This window comes from Mixophyes fleayi, chromosome 11 (genome assembly GCF_038048845.1).
Source record: "Mixophyes fleayi isolate aMixFle1 chromosome 11, aMixFle1.hap1, whole genome shotgun sequence".
In the NCBI taxonomy this organism is placed as follows: domain Eukaryota; kingdom Metazoa; phylum Chordata; class Amphibia; order Anura; family Limnodynastidae; genus Mixophyes; species Mixophyes fleayi.
The window spans coordinates 62356277-62376251 of record NC_134412.1 but is presented as its reverse complement, the minus strand read 5'-3'; the positions used below and the strand labels follow the sequence as shown (position 1 = coordinate 62376251).

Genomic DNA, 19975 nt, shown 5'->3' with positions numbered 1-19975 from the left:
GTGTCTAATTGAATATGCCCCTATGACTCTGACCATGGAATAACAATAACATTGCTAGAAATTAAACACCTTTTTTATCCAGTTAGATAATAATGTTTCAGGGCTAATATGTTTAACCAACAATGGTATGGGAACAGACGTATGGTATAGCAGATGCAACAATTCTTATAGTATTCACCATAACTGAACCTTATCCAACATCCAAATGTGCGAGGCCCCCACTCCCCACCTGACGTCCCTGCCTGAGGCCCCAGCTCTGCTCTAAAAAAAAAACCAGAGAGGAGGATCTCTTCTGATTGGCGCAAACACCAGACTGTGCTTGTTCAGTGGAGCCCCCTCGTTTTGCCCTTTTAAGAGCAGAGTGGGGGATGGCTGAGGTCTAGAGCAGTATCACTGGGCATTTTTCTTATGGGGCCCAGTGAAGCACTGTTCTGCCCCTGAGCATACTGGTGCTTGTCCAAACATCGGAAGAGTTCATGCCACATGTAAATTGTAGTACCACTAAGTACCCATCATTTTAAGTCTGGTAGTATTCAAAATCATAATGGAAAAAATAAACAAAACAATAAACCATCTTTTGGGATAGACTGAGCAATGTCTGACATTAACATAAGGACAGTTACCTTACAAAACAGAATAGTGCTCAATTTAAGTTAGAAAATGACTTAATTAAGAAAGAATTCTGTACATTTATTCCTGTTCATTCAAACTAAAAAGGGGAACTAAATTAGCTTAATATTTTATGCTCTTTATATGCACACTTATAGCATACTTGCCAACCTTTGGCAAACTAATGCCGGGAGAACCCAGGCAGAGTGGCATGGTTGGAGGGCGGGAAGGGCAGGGCGCTGTAATTCGCGTCATTTGGGCTCCGCCCCCCCTCGACAAAATGACCCTTTTGCGGGGCCAAAATGACGGGATTCACCGCGAATCGCATCATTTTGGGGAGCATGTTGCCATATGCGGGATATTTGCCTGCTCTCCCGGGAGTCCTACCTGAATTTCGGGAGTCTCCCGGACATTCCGGGAGAGTTGGCAAGTATGACTTATAGCCTATCCATTAAGGCCTCTGCTTATTATTATACATCCATAACAAAGATTCTCTATTGCCGCATATTGCAGTAATGAAAATTCAGTTCTTGTGGCAATATTATGATATCCGTGACACTCAGCTGCCCAGTGATAAAGGCTTACCACTTCACCAGCCATTCTTGGGTTCATCTGTGCATGCGTGAGCTTGCTGGTTCACACATGAGCAGTGGAAAAGGAAAACCTGAAAAAGGTTAAAAAAATAATAATAATTGCATTTCAATTAGAAAAAAAATGCTTTATTTAAATAAAGTATTTTTTCTATTTATCCTCTGCTACTGTGATCTTGAGAGAGAGATAGGAAGATTGTGGCAGGACAAGAGTCACCATATTCCTTGTTAATTAAGCCCATGGTTTGATCAGGGACACCAAGCAAATCTTACTGCCAGGGATAGCACACTTGTAACCCTTGATAAATAAGAAGAAGCCCTATCTCCAGTGAAAATACCTGGGGGTATATTTACTAAACTGCGGGTTTGAAAAAGTGGAGATGTTGCCTATAGCAACCAATCAGATTCTAGCTTCATTTTATAGAATGTACTAAATTAATGACAGCTAGAATCTGATTGGTTGCTATAGGCAACATCTCCACTTTTCCAAACTCTCAGTTTAGTAAATCTAGCCCCTCTTGTTGCTGGAGATGGGACTTTTCTCTACATAACAAATAGAGCCCTATGGGGCATATTCAATTACGATTCGCGACCGCGATTCCGCACGGCTGTGCATATAAAGCGCCATTACGGTAGCGCACCTTTGGGGTGCGCACCGAAATCCACAATGTTGCGGTACCAGGACCCGTGCGGGCGTGCGTAATCACGGCAGCCAATCGTAATTGAATATGCCCCTATGTGTTTATTAAACAATATAAGTAAAAAGGTGAAGAAAGAAAATACTCCTTCGATAAAACCAAGAAGCTGATGTGACATCTATGCATTAAGTAATATTAATAACAAAATAACAATTATGCTATGATAATGTTGAAGTATAACTCCACAGTATGTCTGTAAGAAGAGGGGCATAGTGTGTGTGTTTTGCATGGGATTTTGAGATTTGACACATGAAGAGTTATTAGGAATAGTTAAACGAAGGACACAAATAGTTTAAATATTGAAGTATAAACAGAGGCAGGACACCATACAATGTTATGTTAACACACCCCTTACAACTACTCTGTATTAGTGGAGTTTTGTTTGTATTGTTTACCTTATTTTCGTTTGAAACAATTAAAAATATATTGCAATTTGTTGTCCATTAGACTATTTCTGTGTAATTTATAATTCGTTCCTACATACTATGATAAAAAAGTGGCTGCAAGGCAGGACCCTACCTGGACTTTTCTGCATCATGATTTAAAAAAATGGAATAATTATTAATTTAAGTGTATTTCTGCTCACATGCATTCTTGACATGAAGGTTCTGTACGTTTACAGCCATCTACTCCAACATTCTTTCTGATCAGTGTACTTTATGTTATGTCTAAATGACACCTCAGAAGGCCCGTCCTTTCGGGTTTGGTAATTTTTTTATTTGTTACGCTAGCCAAGCAAACTTCTACCTTGTTTTTTTCAGGACACATAGGGATTTATTTTGGTCAGCTGGTGTAAATATATATTTACTATATGGGCAATATACTGAGAGGTTGGAGTAAGTAAACACATTCTGTAGCACTAGGTGGTACATTTATCAAGCTGCAGGTTTGAAAAAGTGGAAACATAGCCTATAGCAACCAATCAGATTCTAGCTGTCATTTTGTAGAATGATAAATAAATAACTAGAATCTAATTGGTTGTTATAGGCAACATCTCCACTTTTTCAAACCCGCAGCTTGATAAATTTACCCCTAGGTGTATTTTAGCATAAATGATCTGGGGGTAAATGTATCAATCTGCGGGTTCTTCAACACCCGCGTGTTCAGCCTCTTCCGCGATTAAATTTCAAGCGGCGCTGCATTGTAAAGGGAAGTTAACCCTTTACAATGCAGCGCCGCTTGAAATTTAATCGCGGAAGAGGCTGAACACACGGGTGTTGAAGAACCCGCAGATTGATACATTTACCCCCTGGTCTTAATACATCCAGATCATCTATTTTCTGCAGGAAACAACAGTGATCATTTCATTGGTGTGCCATTATGATGTGTTACATCCGTATGTATCGGTTGCAATAAAGAGTCTCCAATGTGATCGCTGTGGTTCCAAAGCACATGTTTTATTCGCAATAGTAGAACAAGACGTTTTGTATGCATACGCATATGTGCTTGTTAGCACTAACACGAGCTTCTCTCAGAATGCTCTGGTTTCCAAAGCCAGAGTTGAACAATTTATACACAGTACAGTTGTAAAAACCAGTGACATCACAAAACTACAGTCACAGTATTAAGGTTAATTCATAGGTCAAAGGGTCTTGAACTCCCATGAACTCGATGTAACATTGGTGGTTTCCTCTGGTCATTGTTCCTTGAGATTGCCAAATGTCCTTCTTCAGATTCCCATCTCCAGACTTTTATAAACTGGTTCCTGTATGATCCTTGTGAACTGGCTTTTTGGTGTATGAAAAGTGATATTATTTATAACTAGCATCCGCAAGGTGCAAATGCTACATAAATAACACTGGAAACATTTTCAGGCACTAACCCTATTGTTAAAGTTTCCCATATGTAGTAGAGTTCTTTCTCATGAGAAAGCTTACATTCTCCCATCATCAACATTTATTTATATAGCGCCAGAAAATTCCGTAATAATTGGGAACAAACACAATAATAAAACAATACTGGGTAATACTGACAAAGAGGTAAAAAAAACCCTGCTTGTAAGCTTACAATCTATGGATTCTCCTATATGTGTGGAATAAAAATTCATCCACCCCCACTTCCATCTGTGCCACTCCCCGTTCCACACTGTATATAGAAGTGCTTTACTTTCTTAACTGAACACTTGTTTAGAGTGTTGGAGAGTGGGAGGGAGAGTAGGGGGAGCAAGTGGACCACTCAGGATTGAATACGGTGTGTAAATTAAATATCTCCCGATGTCTTTATCCAAAGATAAAAGCAGAAAGTATTTTCATATGTACTTCCCTGCAAACAACCCAAATAAAGAAATGCTAAATTTTGAGGTAAGGGTCCATTTACAAAATGTATATGTGAACACTTGTCATATGTGTATTGTTCAAACGTTTTTGGACTGTTAATCATATAGAAAAAAGTTAATTCATATCTAACACAATACATTTATTAAATGCATGCAAAGGTGATCACACAGACTGCCAAATGGACAGGATTGTGTCTGATGGCTAATAGCTGCTATAGATGACCATATAGCAGGATTATTGAAGAGGTCTACATTGCAGTGGGTTCAGTTCAGGTTGATGTCCCGGAAAAATGTGAGGTTCCCGCTTGAAAACTGAAAAACAAACAGACAAACATGTACTTTATGGCAGCTAAACAGGCTTTTATATCATGAATATCTGGTGGCAGGTAAAAAAACCCCTGCTTATTTGGACTTACATTGAAATATCTAGTACTAGCAATATTTATGTGAATTCTGGTACTAATAATAATCTAAACTGTGAACACGCTATTCTATTGATTTTATTTCTTTACCAAATTTGGAGTGAGAGAGTATTAAATGTTCTTGGTTTTATTCCCATTGTGACTCATGTTTGCTTAAATATTACAATTAAGCATTTGTTATAATGCTCTGTGTGCAGCATTTACTCTGCACAGCATTGTTGGAGATGTTGTTCTTTGTAACTCAATAATATTAATCATTATTGTACTCAACGAGTTGTCCAAATTGAAGTTTATTCTTTTGGGGGAAAAAAAGTATCTCAGTATTTCACACTTTCAATACTGCCATCAAGATAATAATTTAAGATGCATTTGACTAGGGTCAGATGGGTGGGGTACGGCATATCGATGCCGAGAACCCCAACATGACTTACCCTGATCTGAGGACTTCGAATGGCTGCTTCCCCACCTTCACCGATGACAACTGCTGTTAACACCGACTTCAGCCAATGACGATGAGGTAAGAAGGCGGCTGCAGTTGATGACGTCATTGACCCTGCCGACGTGATTATCACTGTTGTTAAGAGGGTAATGTAAGTATGCACCCATCTACAATGTAGAAACTTTGATAAACTACATTGTAGATGGGTGCATACTTACATTACCACCTTAACAACAGCAATAATCGCGTCGGCAGGGTCAATGAGGTCATCAACTGCAGCCGCCTTCTTACCTCATCGTCATTGCCTGAAGTCGGTGTGAACAACAGTTGTCATTTGTAAAGGTCGGGAAGCAGCCGTTCGGAATCCTGATGTCGGGGTAAGTCTTGTCGGGGTAGTCAGCATCGATATGCTGACTACCACCGGGTCAGATCACTATTGTATTCAACAATTTATCTCCTGCTTATATGTTTTTTCACAGTTTTGAAGTTAGCAGAGGTTGAGCAAGCTGTAGCTAATCAGATCATCAGAATGTCCACAGCAGCACAGGTGATTTGAGTTTAGTGTATTGAGCCTGAGGCAGTGACTTATATTATTATAATACTTGATATATTTTGAAGCGCACAACATACAATGTATTGTTTTTTACCATCTTACCTTGTCTCATAGAATCATTCTTCCTGGAATATCCATCAGAATAGGTGGTTTTGTAATAGTGAGCATACTGAGAATAGAAAGGTTCCATCAGCAGTCTATCACATCTATCTAGGCTGTCAGATTAATAACATTATGGATTATAGATAAAAGACATAGATGAGTCATCTTTTTTGTGTCTGCAAAACAGAGGCAACACTTCCCTTCCTCCAACAGAAAGCATATCTAAAACTCTTCCTCTCTTTGCCCTTTTATGTTGAGAAGTCTATAGGACAGCTGAATGCTGCCCTGCTCCAAGTTCATCAATAAAATGAACACACTTGAACCCTTGCCTAGTTGGTGATTGTAAGGGTTAATTGTATTTATGTTTAACAAGCATATATTGATGAAGACTTAAAGAAAGGATTTCTCTTTAAAAGCATTGAGATGTGTTTTAAAGAGGGCAAAAATCTCAGAAACCTTCTAGTTGTAATAATGGCTCTGATTCACACAGATAGCTGAACAGTGCAAGTTGCTGTTTTGGGTAAAATCATTATTGCCACCTTCAACTCACTTTCCTGCCCACTTTCACCTCCTCCTCCTCCCTCCCTCACTGCCCATGATTTTGCCACCTATTTCAAAGACAAAATAAACACCAATCGACAAGATATTTCCTCATGCCAAATTCCACTCACTCTACCCATCTTTACCTACACTCCCCAATCCACCTTTAATTCATTCTCTACAGTAACTGAAGACGAAGTCTCTGCATTCATCTTATCATCTCACCCTACAACCTGTCCACTCGACCCAATTCCCTCCCAATTACTCCGCTCCCTCTCCTCCACTGCATGCCCACCTCTAACTCATCTCTTCAACTTGTCTCTCTCCACTGGTGCATTTCCATCCTCCTTTAAACATGCACTCATCTCACCTATTCTAAAGAAACCATCTCTCGATCCAGCCTCTCTCTCCAACTACCGCCCTATTTCTGTCCTCCCCTTTGCCTCCAAACTACTTGAGCGATTAGTGTACAAACACCTGTCTCACTTTCTCTCCTCTCATTTCATTCTCGACTCTCTGCAATCAGGCTTCCGCCCCCAACATTCCACGGAAAGTGCTCAATGATCTACTTACTGCAAAATCTAATGGTAATTTCTCCATACTTCTAGATCTCTCTGCTACTTTTGATACTGTTGATCACCCTCTTCTACACACCCTTTACTCCATTGGCCTACGTGACACAGTCCTTTCCTGGTTCACTTCCTACCTATCGAACCGCTCCTTTAGTGCTTCTACCTCTGGCACATCCTCCCCTTACCTCCACTCCCACTATCTGTTGGGGTCCCAGAAGGCTCTGCTCTGGGCCCTTTACTTTTTTCATTGTACACCTCTTCTCTTGGGGCATTAATTCGCTCATTCGGCCTCTAATACCACGTCTACACTGATGACACCCAAATCTATATCTCTTCCCCTGATCTGTCTCCTTCTATACTATCTTGTGTAACCAACTGTCTTTCTGCTATCTCCACATGGATGTCCCAATGCTTACTAAAGCACAACATGTCCAAAACAGAACTTATTATCTTCCATCCTGACAGAGTCACCACCTGCCCTCAAATCTTCCTCACTGTCAATAACACCACAATTTCCTCAGTCTCCCAAGCCCGTTGCCTTGGTGTCACACTTGACTCTGCCCTCAGCTTTATTCCTCACATCCAGACTCTCTCCCAGCCCTGTCGACTCCACCTTAAAAACATTGCCAGAATACGCCCTTTTTTGGGGGAAACCTTGGGTCCTGGCATTCATGTGGATGTTACTTTGACATGTACCACCTACCTATATTGTTCACCCCTTCATGGGAATGGTATTCTCTGATGGCAGTGGCTTCTAATACACCTTGCCTCACTGCAAAAATTGTTCTGGAATGGTTTGAAGATAAGAAAGAGTTCAAGGTTTGGACTTGGCCTCCAAATTTCCCAGATCTCAATCCAATTGAACACCTGTGGAATGTCCTGGAGAAACCAGTCTGAGCCATAGAGCCCCACCTCACAACTTACAGGACTTAAATGATCTTCAGCTAAGATCTTGTGTCAGATACCACAGGACAGCTTCAGAGGTCCAAAGTGGCAGCTGAGAATCGCAACATCTGACTATCTGTGTAAACACCAAACAGGTGGTAACCATAGTATTAGTATGTTATTCATAAACCAGTCCCTGACCTATAGTCATGTCTGAAACTGGAGTTTTCAGATAAAACATAGAGTGCTGATCCAGATGAACAATGAAAATGCCACCAGCCTTAATAGCTTTTTCCTTTTCCCACCAATACCTGAGAGGGAAGTGGCTTCCTTTCTTCTATCTTACACAGGTCATAACGTTCCTGATTCCAGTTTCCAATGAGAGTCTTGTTGGAGTAAGAGTCCTCTTTAGTTGTGCACCTCCAGCCATACTGCTTGAACTTGTCATCAGACTTAAAGTCTATCCATACTTCACCATGTCCATCTGCTTTTAGATCTGAACCAAAAATTGACATTCTGAAAAAAAAAAAATTAAATTAAGTATATAGACACATAGTTTGTGTTTATACATACACAACACTGTTGCCTCACAGACTTTTAATTACTAATGGGTCATTAATGCTGCTTTAAGAACATATATATTTATTAGGATGTACTAAATCCACTGTTTTAGGAATCCTATTAAGTTTAATTGCCTGTTTTTCTTTTAATCATCCTTTCAAAGAATGCATACTTGTTTAGGACAGCATAATATACATTAAACACAACATTCTTATGCCCAGCTGTACCTAATGTTAAGTTAAAGTCCATCTAGCTTCATATTTTAAATTTAAATAAATAAAAACACATATTAGAGACCAATAATAAAGGCTACTGTAGTGTTTGTTTTTAAAATGGCTTGTCTTTGTTTTCTGTATCTTAATTATGCATCCCTTCCCCATTAGATCTGAGTATCTGTTAGTACAGTTGAAAATTGTGTACTTCCTTTATTTAATGTTCCTCAAATTAACAAATGTCCTTCTAAATGCTGTGAAAATCTCGACCTTTTGCCTGGATGAAAAGTTTTGTGACATCATCCTTTTTCAAATTTGCCTTATATCCACTCCCCGGAGGAATGTGACCTCATCAAAATCTTGCAGAGCAGAATATAATCAACACTGGACAGTTATACCTGTCTATTACTGCTATCCCCCCCTCATATATTCATCCATGGCAATAAACTTGTTCCTTAGCAAAATACACCAATCGTGCTGCACAAACACATGGACAGCGGGGGTAAAAGCTCTTCTATACCGTCACCAAAGGGCAAACGGCTTTCAACTCATTAGCTTATAAATTAGCAAACCAGAGACGTTCCCTCCCTAAGGATTCACCAGAGAATTGCGCTGGCTGTGATCCTTATCGGGTGATGTGGGGGTTACTGCAGTAAGAGACTGGCTTGTCACCAAATACTTAATATCCATCATGCCAAGATCTGATTACCATGATAAGGTGCCAGCACCTACATACAGGTGGTGTAATTACCTGTATTGGTAATCCCTACACCTAAATAGCCATTCTGAGGTACACTGGAAAAAATATATACAGTTGATCCAGCACTAACACACTCTAATGGAATGGATAAAAATAACAAATATGCATATTATTTTTATCCATTCCATTAGGGTGTGTTAGCGCTGGATCAACTGTTTATAATCTTTCCATTTTATTCCTAACAGGTCAGGACTACCTATAAGATCTTCAGCAGCTTTCTATCCCGCTAGCTTGTACACCATATTGTGTATTTGTGCGCACAATACTATATAGTGTATTGTATTCGGAGGTGAACCCCTGAATAGTGAGGAGCTGCAGCACGATGATAAGAGAGACTGGTTGCAGCGCCAGCATCCATAGGGAAATTAAAGGGGCATAAGAGGAGAAACAGCGGAGCTAGAAAGAATAAGAGTGAGGCAATGTAAAGGGCAACAAGAGGAAGGAAGACTGCGAGAAAGACTTTAAAATGGCGAATAAGAGAAAGAGAGGCAAGAGGAATAATACAGAGAAACAAATGGAGTAGCTTGGAGAGATAGGGAAATAGTACAGAGAGACAGCACAGGAGGATACCAAGGAGGTGTCAAAGCAGAGGAAAAGGAGAAGGACATTGACAGAGAGAAGAGTTATTAAGAAGGGGAGCATAAAGGATACAGCAACCCCAAAAGGGAAGAGCATTAGACCCTAGAGTGTGAAATAAAGTGAAAGCGATAAGAGTGGTAGGAGAAAGAGAAAAGAAAATACAGCAGAAATCAATACAGAGTAAAACAAAGCAGGTAAAAGGAAGAGGGGATCAGAAGTATAATCTAAAAAGAGGTATAGAGAGGAGGAGCAAGAGGAGGCTTGTAAGTTAGTATGAAATAGAAGTAGTACTACTAACAGGATAGTAAGAAAGTAAGGTAGTGTAGGGACAGAGAGCCAATACTATAGCAGCGGACAGCTGCCAAGAAGAGACCACAGTGACAACAGCAGGACCTCAGAGAAGAGTTCAATGTTCTGGACAAGGATCCTCAAACTACTCCTCACTTTGCCAACTCACTGGGAAGCACCTAGCTTTTAAACCAGGTTCCAGTTTGCCAATAATGTGTCCCCTCTCCAAAGACACTGATGTAGTGATATAAGTTACAGAGTATAAATGACTAACTTATATCCTGGCCAGGTGAGCAGAGCCACCACTACAAGTCCTCAGTTGTATAATACAGACATTGTCACAGAACTCTATAAAGAATAGTGCATTTAAACTAAAAGGAACTGAGAACTCTGGTTGAACTTCTGATTTAATCTTATGAGTAATTATATAGTATGTACATATAGAGTAGAGATCATTAAGATAGCAACAGTGAAAACTATAAATGAGAACATTTGTAAGGAAAACAGTGTTAAGTCTGTAGAAGCTAGTTAACAATAACATCTATTGGAAATTGAGACTACTTGTAACAATAGTTTAAGTGACAATTTCAACTAGAGGTACTAAAAATAGCCCAATCATAGTGATCATTTGTTGTTAAGATTTAAAATAATTATAATTGTTCTTGTAACTCACTCCAAACAAATTATACGATTAACCATGAAGGCTGATTAGAGGGTGTTTAGCGTATTAAATTATTCCAACAAATTATTTAAAAAAAACATGGAATATATTCAACCATATTATATCAGTAATGACATGGCTAGTGTGGACAGGGTTGCCTAAAGTCAGCAAATTTACTGATGGTTAATACAAAGCACATTAGATTTACTTTACACCTGTTGTTAAGAATAAAATAATGGTCAGTAGAAGTCAGACTTTACCTGCCACTACATTGTAGTGACAATACTCAGTTCTCCTACCGCTACTGTAGTACAACACAATATTACACACATATGAGTAGCAGAAAGGCTGTGAGATCAATGGGCTATAAGTACTTCATTTAGAATGCCACAGACACATTTTATTGTGGATGTGTCTTCTACTACTGTCAGTTCTGCTCAACTTTAGAAACATCTAAATGAGTCAGTGAAAAAAACAAATCCTATCAGTTATTTGTTAACATCAGACACTTGTCATTAATGGATAATATATGGATAATATAATAATATGGGCAGCACAGTGGCCTAGTGGTTAGCACTTCTACCTCACAGCACTGGGGTCATGAGTTCGATTCCCAACCATGGCCTTATCTGTGTGTAGTTTGTATGTTCTCCTTGTGTTTGTGTGGGTTTTCTCTGGGTGCTCTGGTTTCCTCCCATACACCAAAAACATACTGCTAGGTTAATTGGCTGCTATCAAAAATTGACCCTAGTCTGTGTGTGAGTGTGTGTCTATATTAGGGAATTTAGACTGTAAGCTCCAATGGGGCAGGGACTGATGTGAATGAGTTCTCTGTACAGTGCTGCAGAATTAGTGGCGCTATATAAATAAATGATGATATATGGATAATACTTTTATGCTGCAACTGTATTAGATTACTTTAGGACTCTAAACTTCAAGATTACCGATTGCAGTATAATGTTTTTTGTTTGCAATATCAAATATGTTAATACACATATGTTAAAGTTATAAACAATAAATAACAGTAATTATAATAACCTTATTTTAAAATAAAACTCCATGTCTGTCTATACAATATAAAAAGCATTTTATGCCAGCAATACACCTTTGAAAACTATTGTGTAATCAGACATACCTGATGCTTTTCTAATATTTCTACCCTCCTTCTGTTTGAAGGTTTATTATTTTCGTTGCTTAGCAACATGCACAGTGACGTCACTGTTGTGCGCCACCCGAAAGAACCCCGGAAAGAGCTCTCACATGGTGTGAGAATAGAAATACTAGATAGATAACTACAGAAGTTAGAAGCTTGCTGTTCGGTGGATCAGTTATATTATGTGAAGACCTGTGTGGTGTATTAGTGATGGACTACAGCCGTTCACCACGGGGTGTATGCTGCATATGGATATTATGGCACCATGTGAAACTATCATCAAACGCGACTGGTAGAGTCGATCACATTAGAAAATCTTTATATTGAAGAGCTGTCTATAATGAAATAACATTACTAGTATAAATTGCTGGCGAAATGTGAAGAAATCATGGGTGAGCTGTGCAAAAGAGACCTGCAATACATTAACACCTATCATAAGAGGAAACAAATTAACTGTTTTCCAATGTAGTGTAAGATATTGTGTCAGTCTATATTTGATTAAGCGGAGTCAGACAACAATCATGTTCTTGATTCCAAGAACAAAGTCAATAAGTATTGTTGTAAAACCAAACTTTCATTCTGTTTGTACCCCTTGTATGTTGCTCTGCTTGTCAGAAGACTAGGTCAGAATTAAGCTGTAACATGTATTTTTCATAAAGGGCTTTACCACCAGGGTCAGTGTTACATTAGATTGAAGTATGTGACATATTATCTTATGTCAGCTAAGTAAGCATTATTGTAGCTTTCGTTTATATTAACGATTGCAAATATGCAGGAAAATTATCTGTTTAGAAACCTTTATTATAAGGGCATTTTAGAAAAATAAACAAATAAAGCCCTATTCATAAATAGTTTGTGTTGTATATTTTAGTCAGAAGCCCCTATACTATATACTACAATGGTGTGTCAAGTATTCTTTAATCTGTACAATTTCTGGCATAGGTCAAGGTACTGTCAAGAAGACCCTTACTATTCTATTGGTAGGAGAGGGGAACTTTTCATTTTCTTCATTTCTCTGTGATGCCAGCCAAGGGAAGTATCACATTGTTGCCACCTGTTATGACACAGAAGATACAATATCTAAACAGTCTGCTGCTTGGGGCAATGTTCAACATCTTAGAAGCAAAGGTAAAGTAAATAGTATTGGGTTTAGTGTTTGAAGATTTACATCTGCTCTTGGCTGCAGATGTATACACAAATATGTTTGATTTTTTTTTTTTTTTTGTAACACGGTAACAAAGATATCCGCCTGGTAAGGCCCATTCACCCACACATTATAATGCATACTGCACACATAAGACACAAAAATACACAAGCATCTTACATAGTAGACATACACAATCAAAACACTTAATCACACATAATCCCTTAAAAAGTACAAATAAGATATTGCATAAGGCCCATATACATTTATCACATACAACAGATGTTTTGATAATACGTTACATATACTTATTCGCCTACAAAGCAAATGATAAATCTCATACTAATGACATACACAACTCTCACTCCACAAATGCACAGCTATCACACATAGAACACATACACATAGTGTAAGACTCCTTATACCCCAGTAAGTGTAGTTCTGTTCCACTCCAGCTCTGTAACATGTTCCTTAAGCAGAGAGACACATGTCCTATGTATTGACCACTGACAGTTCCATTCACATAGTGATAAAAGTGGTGGAAAGAGACAATGGGCCGCTAATCTTACCATGCGATGATGAACACCCCTAATGCGCATCTGTGCCATGATCTTCTCTCTGAATACTATAGGAGCTGTGGTTCACTTTGGCGTGGATGCTACAAGACTAAAAGACTGTACTTTTCTCAGCAATCAAATTTATGACAGAATTATTTTCAACTTCCCACACTGCGGGAGGAAGGCAGGAGTGAAGAAGAACAGGGATTTGCTTTCCAATTTTTTTTCCAGGTTAGTAGTCATGGGATGTGGATATCATTAATATTTTTATTATCACAGGAAAACAGAACATACATAAAACAAGCTCATTAAAGGTACACAAAATAAATGCAGATATGAAAACAAAGGGTCGAGATAACCATCAAACACAATCACCAATTTTGAAACAGCCCATTTTACCAGTTATGCTCTAATTATCTTATTATTGTACTACTGTACTTAAAAAGTAGAATTGCAAAACAAATTCTCATACAAAAACTGTGATTTAATATATGGGGGATATAATGTCAATTCCAAAAGGTCTATTGGATTCTGCCCCCTGGGACCTAAAAATAATTGGAACTTATTTTTTATTTAGTTTATGAAAAGTTGAATAAAACCCCCAAATATTTACTGCATGTTGTTGATCATTGTTGTATCCTAGCTGTGCAGATGTTCTTACTCAGAAAGGAGATATCCATGTAGCTTTATGTCAAGGACAAGGTGGGACTCCAGCTGATCGACCTAGGAGGGAATGGCATAATAGCTGGCAAGTGGTTGCCATGGCAGCAAAGGCAGGATTAATCCTGAGTGCGGTGGTCCCATTTGATCCTGTTCAGTACTACGGTTATCACAGCACCGGATACAGGTAAACTGGGATTAAAAGTGATGTTTGATTTAGCCTCATGTGTGGCTTAAGTGCCTTATGAGAGTAAGGGGACACCAAGACACTAGTTTTATTTGTTTGAAACTTTTGCTTTACATTATGTAAAGCACACTTAGACATGTGCTTCCCCCCCCCCTAACGTGTAATGGAATGTGCAAAATGCAACCCGTTAAATGTCCAGGCCAAAAATGGATTTCTGCCCGATCGAAGCTGGATCTAATTTCAAGTTCTTTTGAGGAGTAGAAATGGCAGTATGCTATTCATAAAGCTAGGGGCACCCCTACAAGTGCGCCATCTGCATTCCCTTTATTCATTGTATGGGATCATTAACAACATAGCTTAGCAGATTTTATATGTACTGCTGTGACAAAACGCGTTTGATAACACATTAACCAGCCTGTCCCTTGTTTCTCACAAAATGTGAATTATAGCATGTACTTTTTATAGCCCTTGCTTTTGTTCCCCAATTCGCCAAAGTACAACTGCAGTGGCGAATTAGATGTTGATAAGGGGATATTGAAGCTGATTGTAAATATGTATATTGCATCTTGTTGATATTGCATGTAAACTGTTAGTCATTGTCCTTAAAGTGAAGTCAGGTAGGTTATGGGTAGGGATCAGGTTGCAAGATAAAGGTGAGGGGGAGGCTAATTAGTATACATTGTCCTCAAAAGACTAGTCCATACATTTGGTCTACAATCTAGTAGGGAAGTTTTGGTGGAAGTACAGCTCATCTCCAGTTCCCCCCTCCAACACCCTTATTCAGCACACACCAATGTTTAAAGAGAGAGAGAGAGACGGGTATGCCTAGGGAGGGGAAAACACTGTGGAAATTTGACCCCAGATATAAGGAGCCACTCCAGGGGGGGGATGTTCATTCTGTGGATTGATTCCTGGAAGGTGCAAGGTCTGGTGTTGAGATGCCGTTCTCTTCCAGAGACTACATATGCAGCTGAGAGAGATCCATGGGTCTGTAAATCGGGACAGCCAGGTGACTGTAACTCCTTAAGCTAGTGGGGTAAGGGACAGATTATGTGGTAAAGCTACCTGACATTTATTTACTGTGTGTATATAATATTCTAGTGATTGTTTTAATTACAATAAATTTACAGTTGTTCTTTTCTAACTGCACTTGCCTGAGTGACTATACGAAACCTTAAAAGGTACTGGGGTAGGCTTCCCTGGCATAGTAAGGCACCCATGGGTGGCCATCCAGCACGAAGTGGGTAGAATTGGGACAGAAAACATGGTATTTTCATAACTGCTATGATTTGTAAATGCATCCATTTGTTTTTTTTTAAGGTAACTTTTCCCTTTTGTTCCCTGTGGCTAGTTATATTGATTGCATGTACCATCTGTATTACACAGGAGCCAAGATAAATCATTCCACGTGGATGGATCTTTGAATCATGTATTTACAAGAAGTTTACCACTGGAGAACATGGCAGCATTACGTATGATCGACAGGTTAACGGACCCGTCTAGGTCTCTCCAGGATCCAGAATACAATGATGGTAAAACAGACAGGTGACTATAATCCGTGTGATTATAATTTGTGTTGTCGATTTATAGGATCTGTCGCGCAGACATTGAATTGAACAGATATAAAAAAAACAAAATCTAAATAAACATCATTATGTTTACTGTTAGTTACTGGACTGTGTTTTTCCTGTATGCTCTAACGTATAATATCAGATTTAATTTATTATTATTATTATTATTATTATTATTCTTTATTTATAAGGCGCCACAAGATTTCTGCAGTGCCGTACACAATACAAACTGTAGACCTTACAAGGTAAAAGAGTACAGAACAATAAATGAGTATTACCAAGACTCTAGAAGCTCCAGGCATAGCAATTATAGTGAAGTTGGAGCAGAAGAATAGGTATAGAGACAGGAGGGAAGAGGGCCCTACTCGTAAGAGCTTACATCCTAAAGGGGGGGTCTAACAGACAACAGGCACAAAGGGGAGTCAGTAGGGAGGACGGAGTACATGAGGTGAGAGTAAAAGGGCCGGGAAGAGAGGTGATGAGAATGAGCATGGAGGAAAGATTAGGTGGAAGGTTGGTAGGCTTTAAGGAAGAGGTGAGTTTTAAGTGCCTGTTTAAAGGTGCAGAAATTAGGGGACAGTGAGATGGAGTGTGGGAGGTTGTTCCAGTGGAGGGGGCAGCTCAGGAGAAATCTTGGATTCGGCAATGGGATGAAGTGGTGATTAGTGTGCAGTAGAGGCGATGGTCATTGGCTCAGCGCAGGGAGCGGGAGGAAGGGTGAATGGAGGAGGAGGTTTGAGAAATAAGGGGCAGTTGAGTGGGAGAGGGCTTTGTAAGTGATGGTGAGGAGTATGAAAAGAATGCTGTAAGGCAAGACAGAGAGGGGAGGCAGAAGAAGATCGGTGTGAGAGGAAGAGAAGTCACAGCTGTGTTTGATTGCAAATGTAGCAGTGAAAAAAGTAATTGTTTGTCAGGCATTAAATATTCTTCAATACTCCATAAAGGAAAACGTATTGTTACTTTGGTATTAATCTGGGAAGTGTGAAATACTGCAACATAAATACAGCTTGTTCTTTCCCATATCACACTGGGTAAATACTGAGAAGTCTAGTTACTAGTTACAGCTCTTTTAAATAAGTAGCGCTGTACCAGCTGTTCCTTGCCATCCAAAGCTTTCTTTAGTCCTAAAAGGGTGGTGGGTCTCCAGACCTACTCTAGATGTTCCATCTGGCACCAAAGAGTCCTTAAATTTAAGTAGACGCATTAGTCTGTTAAATGAAGAACATCAGTTTGGTGTAAATAATCAAATATATGAAAACATTAACATAATTAAAGGAGATCTCCACACAGAAATGCCTGCTACCTTATCTTTACTCCCAAAGAAGTACCTCTGGGGGGTAGTCCCATCATCTCCAATAATTCTCCAGACCTGCAGGTCTACTACTTGTGGTGTGAGTTGGTTAAAGCGGGGAGGAGTATATTGTGGTCAATTTTAAGGGGTACCTTTCAGAAAGAAGATTGAGAATCGCTACTTTAGGTAATGAAGAGAACTGCCAGCTCTAAACAACACACATTGTCACTATCTCACAAATGAGGAACATGAAGGATTAAATCTTATTAGTGAAACCTGCCATGCTGTACTGCTTATGATCAGGTGCCACAGGCTTATGTTTTGGTGTGTTTCTTTTATCTTCTAGGGGTTTTCTTGGAAAAGACTCGTGTCATCCGATCGGTGTGCTATATGAAGAGCTGGTAGTGTCTTTTGAAAATAAGCTTCAAGTAAACATTGTAGAAGACACTTTTCCAGTTATTTGTGACACTGACAGTCTTGCATCTGTGACTCAGCATTCAGTGACTCATACCAATCTTTACTATGTGATGACTGATAACAGCAATATACCGGGTGAAAACTCTGATTTTATACATGAGGAGCAGACATGTGCAACTCAACAGAACTTGGAAAAGTGGTCCCACTCAGCCCATGAATCTAGCGACCAGCCCACCACGTTCTATTACCTAAGGCCCTCACTGGCCTGCTTCATTGATGATATCATTCAGAAATCCAGCTCTACACCCAGTTCTCTGACTGTGTTGAGTGGGCCTGTTTTCAGGAAGTGTTTAATATCTTCATGGACCATGCCAGTTTACCATGAAATACTCCTGCTGTTGGGTTATCAGAGTGACACATTGACAGCCCAGTTCCAGCTGCTGACGGACACCATTGAGGATGCTGTGGACTCCGTGTCGGCGTTGGTTTCTAGTAGCATAACAGGATCTGGGAATGATGAATTAGAAAACACTAAAACCCATTTGAAAAAAAGCACCTTAACATTTCATCAAAAAAGTGGGGTTGATTATGTGATTACTGTGTCACCTGCTGACTGTGATCAAATAATCGGGACAATTAAGGTACTTCCCCCAGGACATCAATGCAACAACCTTGGTTTTCTTTTGGCGACTTTGAATCTAGATCTAATGGTCATGTGTCTTTTGGGCATTGAAGACTGGCGATTGCTTTGGTCAACTGATGAGCGGTTCACCCAGCAGTACACTCAACGTAGCCTGAAACCCTTTCAAAGTTTTTCTCTCCACCCTCCATATTATATCCATGATGTTAGTTTCTGGGTTGAAGGTGACTCAGTATTCGATGATATAGAATTTCACACTATAGCTCGAAGATTGTCTAAGGGAACGATTGTCAATATTCAGCTACAAGACAAGTATGAGAATGTGAAAACTGGTCAAACCGGTCTGTGTTACCGAATGACCTATCAGTCGTGTGATCTGGCTCTAAGTTATGAGTCAGCATTAGCAATGCAGTTGCTCTTAAGGGGAGAGCTGCAAAGATGTTTACGCATTACTCTTAGGTAGACTTTCACCCTTTTGTGGTGTAAGCTGACATAACGAGTGAGGTATCCTCAACAGTTAAAAAAAAACCGAACAGCTAAGAACAACACTGCCAATGAAAACCAGGAAGGCTAATAGTAAAACACAAAGTAAATAGGTGGAGCTCAAACTTTCATATGCACCCAAACTTCTCTGAATACCAGCAAAGTAGAATAGAGATGTAGAAAGCAGTCTGCACCAAACAGTACTTGTGCTTTGGTAGCAATGCCAAATAGGACACAGCAATGTAGTGTATATGGGGGAAATGGTCTCCAATCACACAGGTCACTGGTTTAAGTGAAATATCAATGCTGGCAAGCAAAAGATTAAATGCAAATGACTTTGTTCCTCTCTTCTTTTTGGTTCCAGTGTTGGACATAACATACCTGTTGGACACAATTTAGTTTTTTTTTTTTTATCAACTTGCTGAACTCAATCCTACATGCTTGGCTTTGGGTGAATTGTCTTTTAAGTAGATATGTTTTCTAACTGACCTTTCATGCAAAAATTAAAAGGCTACAACCTTTTCTCTCAACAACACACACCTCTATGAGCTGCATAAATCTGCTTAACAGGTAGTGTTTAAAACTGTGTCCAGTCTGTTTAATGTTCTCTATGAATGCTTTTGGGTACTGGGGATATTGTATGATCTAATGACTGTGGATCACAGTGTGGTGTTAGACGTGGACAATATTGCAGTTCTCTGACATCTATTGGAGGGGGGGGGGTCAATGTCAGGAGAAAAAGTGATAAAATTAGTAGAAGCAATGCTACTTCTAAATTACCATTTGCCTGTAAATGTGGTAGGGGCAATGGAATAAGAATGATATCAGCAATTGCACAACCTACTATTTTTAAAAAGTGATCACATTTACAATAAATGAACAGCTATGGTAGTAATTATAGACGGGGATAGAAAAATAATGAATGAATAAAAGAACATTGGATGAAGAAAACCGGTATCACGGTCATCTGGAAAGTAGGAAGAAGAGAGAGTCTACGGCACAAAGAGGCCACAAAACTTCACCTTTTATTCCAGTAGGCTAAAGCCACCAGCAGAGAAACTTTAGAAATAGCAGTAGAAGGCTGTGTGCGGCAGAGCCAGATTTAGACATCATGGGGCCCTAGGCA

General features: G+C 39.4%; 2 protein-coding genes across 2 annotated transcripts; one reads left to right on the top strand and one right to left on the bottom strand.

Annotated features, from left to right (window-relative positions):
• Window positions 1–3280: 3280 nt before the first annotated feature.
• On the bottom strand, window positions 3281–8200 carry CFAP68 (cilia and flagella associated protein 68). Its single transcript, XM_075190106.1, has 3 exons — window positions 7997–8200; window positions 5689–5755; window positions 3281–4484 (listed from the first exon to the last, which is right to left on the bottom strand). The coding sequence occupies exons 1-3, from the start codon at window positions 8198–8200 to the stop codon at window positions 4408–4410; spliced, it is 348 nt and encodes a 115-aa protein (XP_075046207.1). The 3' UTR covers window positions 3281–4407.
• Window positions 8201–11995: 3795 nt separating this feature from the next.
• On the top strand, window positions 11996–19254 carry FDXACB1 (ferredoxin-fold anticodon binding domain containing 1). The gene is made up of 6 exons (XM_075190993.1): window positions 11996–12291; window positions 12842–13027; window positions 13675–13831; window positions 14244–14447; window positions 15834–15992; window positions 17656–19254. The coding sequence occupies exons 1-6, from the start codon at window positions 12288–12290 to the stop codon at window positions 18827–18829; spliced, it is 1884 nt and encodes a 627-aa protein (XP_075047094.1). The 5' UTR covers window positions 11996–12287; the 3' UTR covers window positions 18830–19254.
• The last annotated feature ends 721 nt before the right edge of the window (window positions 19255–19975 follow it).